The sequence below is a fragment of the Dinoponera quadriceps genome, unplaced genomic scaffold (genome assembly GCF_001313825.1).
Source record: "Dinoponera quadriceps isolate SergipeBrazil2010 unplaced genomic scaffold, ASM131382v1 scaffold9, whole genome shotgun sequence".
Lineage (NCBI taxonomy): Eukaryota > Metazoa > Arthropoda > Insecta > Hymenoptera > Formicidae > Dinoponera > Dinoponera quadriceps.
Window position 1 is genome coordinate 1,721,427 of NW_014554295.1, and position 4,227 is coordinate 1,725,653.

Below are 4,227 nucleotides of genomic sequence, written 5' to 3' on the forward strand. Positions count from 1 at the left end.
CGACCCCGCTGTCGTAGAAGCAGCACTTAATCCGCGTCGCCGCGCCCGGAGTATCGACGTTTCGGAAAGTGTTCTCGCGCCGGGTCTTGGCCGAGTGTGGACTTATAAAACCGGGAAACGACGCCGACGTTTAATTCGAGCGCATCTTGGTTTCGGCGCGAAACCCGTAATGGAATTGCGAAAAGGTCCTCGAGACGCTCCTCATGACGAAGAGACTATCTTTCTCTCTTAAAGTAGTTGTAGCGTAAAATGAGTATTTCTAAGAATTCGTCGAAACTTCCGCCGTATGCAGATTTAATAAATATGACCTAATTATTGACGTGATTAGAAGACGATTGACCATTCGGGAACTGAGGTATCCGCAAGTGGGTTTCCCATAAAGAAAATTTTATATGAATCTATTTAATTAAATAAGGCTACGCTTCCACATGGGAAACCGACGTTATAACTACAGACGATATAACTACAGACTCCCCGGTGGGCTGTTTACTACTTCTCAATGATAATACGCTGATTGTACTTTAGAGAGATCTCCCATAATTCGCGTAGAGGATACCGCGAGAGTTTCGAGAAACGACGCCTTATATGCGTAACAGTGAATTACTCCGCGCGTTTGATTTATTTTCCCGTGAGAAATCACGCATCCTCGCAGATTTTCTGTTGCAATCCACCGGGCGTGCGGTGCCCAATCGATCGAGATTCGTTCGAAATTCGAACAGGCTTTCGGCTGTTTTCTCGCCGGTGAGGCATACTAGTGGGGTAAAGTTAATGGCAAGAGAGAGTCATCCACACTCTCGCACGGACGGACTCTCTGCACGTCGAGCGACGTTCGTGCCGGCGGTGTGCTCGTTGCGATAGGATCGATTCCCGCTATGGTATCGTAAACCTTACCTATCCCAAGCGAGATCCGAAGTGCGTCGTGAGCCACCTCGGCTCCCTCGCACATATTACGCGAGACATGCGCCCTTGATGCATTAAGACAACTTTTCTTGCCGCGAACGCTACGAATATGAACATAACCCACTTTCAGGTGCGCGCCAAGTCGCGCGAATGGAGTTCGGCGTGAAAATACTGCGACCGAGTGTTACAGGCGTATAAACTGGAGGAAAGTAAATTTCACGGGAGAGAGAAGAGAGAAAGTACAAAGGAGAGAATACAGAGAAAATTTGTATTTAACGAGATCTCACGGTTTTCGCCTTCGGAATGACCTCGCCAAATTTTTTTCCTCCTCGAAAATGAACAAACGAGCATTCTCAGCCGCTATTGGTCAAGAAAGAGATACACGGAGTGTCCAGACCAATAGAGACAAATTCTGTGAGAATGCAGGCCGGATTGAGATGAATAAAAAGTTCTCTACCATTTTGCAAACAACACGCAAAGGAAAGAGGTATTGATTATTGAAAATATTTCGGTATAGAGGCTTCTTTAATTAATAACTCAGAAATTTTGTGGTATTTACGAAATGGTAAAGCACGTTTCTGTTCAAAATGACTTAATTTACTCGTATAACGATTCGGTTTCGTCGAATCTTGAAATTTAATATTTCAGATAATCGCCAGATGATCGTGAGATTCGCATCATCTTTCTTAATGTTGCTCACCAATAACGGGGAATGGAATCCACGGGTTTCAGAGGAACGCTTTCGCGCCGATAACGTCGGGAAATTCGGCGTGTTCACCGTGTTTCTTAACATACGTCGACGGCGAAGGGCGAGAGAAAGTTAGACGGCCACCTGCACAAATCCCTCGACTCCTCGCCTCGCAAGAATCAACGCGATGATCCACCTCGGCGATAATCCACGCCACGAATTCCCGATTCGACTTTACGGCGGGAATCGAGATAACTTTACCGCGCGTCGTCCGCGGTTCTCGAGCCACGGTAAATTTCCAGATATAGACACCCCACGAATTTCGTCGTCGCGACGTTTCGGGGGAAGCGGACGACGAGGCCGTTGGGAATATTTCCGCGTAGTCTGTCCGCGTCCGCTTCGCGTCGCGCAGCCATGTTCAAAGGGGTCGACGAAATTACTTAGGGGATGACTCACGACGACTTCTGAATTGCGCAATCGAAATCGCAGCCCAGACGCGGTTTCGGGCCTCGAGTAATAGTGGAGACTTCTAAGGCTACGTTTCAAAACACGTTCTTTTCGAGGAAAATTTTATTCGGTGGCCTCCGAGCGTTGGAAGAGGGGCAAGCCAGTCGGAAACGCTCGTCGAGCTGTGGAATAACCGCGAGAAGTAAAATTTTCCTTGAAAAGATCGTTTTGCAATTATGATATAACTTTATGACATAACTATATAGAAAAAATAGTCTTAAATCAAGAATATTCTCGTATATAAGCAAGAATATTATAATTTTTTTAGAAGATTTTAGTCTTGAATTGAGTCCAAATAATACTTGCATCAAAACAAATTCCATCAAATATACGAAAATATCTATTCTCGATTTAAGACTGACCTTTTTTCATATGTATATACGCCTTGGTTTACAACCTTGCTTTAAGACGTAAGCAATAAGCGAATTGACCAATCAAGGTCGATTATTTTTCCAATAAATAACTGTGCTTGGTCAATTTGCTCATTGCTTACGTCTTAATCCTCTGACGGTAAAGGTTGGGATCGAATCCGACTCCATGTTCCGTTTTATTCATTTTCCATCTAGTTAATGTACGAAACGGTTCGAGGAAATAAATAACAATAACACGAAACTTCTTTCTCCGTTCACTTATGAGTGGAATAATCGAATAAAATTTACTAACTGACTGTAAATAATTGTAGCAAAACACTCGGACGTTCTGAAAATTCACTTTGCCACTGGAGGGTAAAAGCGAGACTGCGAAGCAAGGTTACTTCTCGGGACGACATTCTACCTCCGGTTGTCCTTTGACATTCGTCGATATTTCGCGGACGGCCGCGTAATATATCCGTCTTAAATTCGCGGGTCGGGCGAGGGTATCGCGCGTCCCGGACATCTTGGATAACGCCGGCGGCTAAGTTACGTTTATGCACGCGGTTCAACGATCTTCGCCTAATTTATCACCGTCATTCATAACGGTTCATTACCAGCTACGTACAGAACGATAACGATACGTACTTCCGTTCGCGATATTTATGACGCGATACGCCCGATGTCCGCGCGATTACGTCAGTTTATTATAAATCGCGTTACACTGCAGTCATCGTCTAATCTGCATCCCTTTGCCGGTCCGACTGCGCCGGCCGGTCAAGCGTGTGTACGCGCATATACGTGTGCGGCATTTGTGTGTATCTTGGCGCGATCTCCGCTCTCGGACGGATTAGAGAGCGAATTAAACCGTAAACGTTCGAGCGAGCCGGCAATTTCGCCGCGCGCGCGCGCGCCCCGATCGACAAGATGGACTCGCGCGCGGATCGAAATCGCGCGAGACCGCACGTGCACTCGCGACGGAGACGTGTTCGCGACGACGGGTCTGCCTCGGGGAAGACGCCGCCCAACCGAATCGAGTTATTCGCGAGCGGACGGCGAAAATATCGCGGCGTGCGAATACGCGCACTTGAGCCACCCTCCCTGCTCGTTGCTCTCGTGTTACCCTGGACACTTCGAGCCGGCGCCGTCGAGTCACATCGATAAGAAGCACGCGGTGCGTACTCACAGTTATCATTCTTCCCATCGACGCGGCCGGCACGCTGGCACAGCACGAGCGCCAAGAGCAGGAGGGCCCGAGCGCCCCCCGCTAGGCACATCCCTGGCGGCCTTATCGTTATCGGCACGCGCGCATCTCGTCGGTGCCACCCTCGCGCCAAAGACACAGATAGCTCCGCGACCAGGACAGGCAGGGAGTAGTCGTCCTTCCCTCTCTCCTTTCTGTGCTCTATTCGATCACTCGCACGAACGAACGAACGGACGCACGCACGCACCACCGCGACCACCACCGCGATCCAACCGCACCCCGCGACGTGTCTCGCGCGACTGAGCGCCGCTGCTCGGCGCGATTTTACGCGCGAACCGCCCCCACACGCATCGTCCCCCTTCGTCGTCGTCGTCGTAGCGTAGTCGTCGACGTAGTCGTCGACGTCGTCGTCGACGTCGTCGTCGTCGTTATCGTTGAAGAGAGCTACGGAGGGGGGGAGAGAGAGAGAGAGAGTAGGACAGCTCGCGCGTGCGCCATTCGCATCGGTCTCGAGAAGGGTGTGGATGCGGAGGCGGGAGGGGGGACGGGGTTGAAAGGACCCCACGACGACGTACTAC

At 49.6% G+C, this 4,227-nt stretch overlaps 1 protein-coding gene across 1 annotated transcript in view; it reads right to left on the reverse strand.

Annotated features, from left to right (window-relative positions):
- LOC106743854 overlaps positions 1-3,927 on the reverse strand; it is a 114,187-nt gene extending 110,260 nt beyond the window's left edge. Inside the window, exon 1 of the mRNA XM_014618080.1 lies at positions 3,632-3,927. Coding sequence (XP_014473566.1) covers positions 3,632-3,722 — 91 coding nt within the window. The 5' untranslated portion in view covers positions 3,723-3,927. The remainder of the gene's footprint in view (positions 1-3,631) is intronic.
- Between the last annotated feature and the right edge of the window lie 300 nt (positions 3,928-4,227).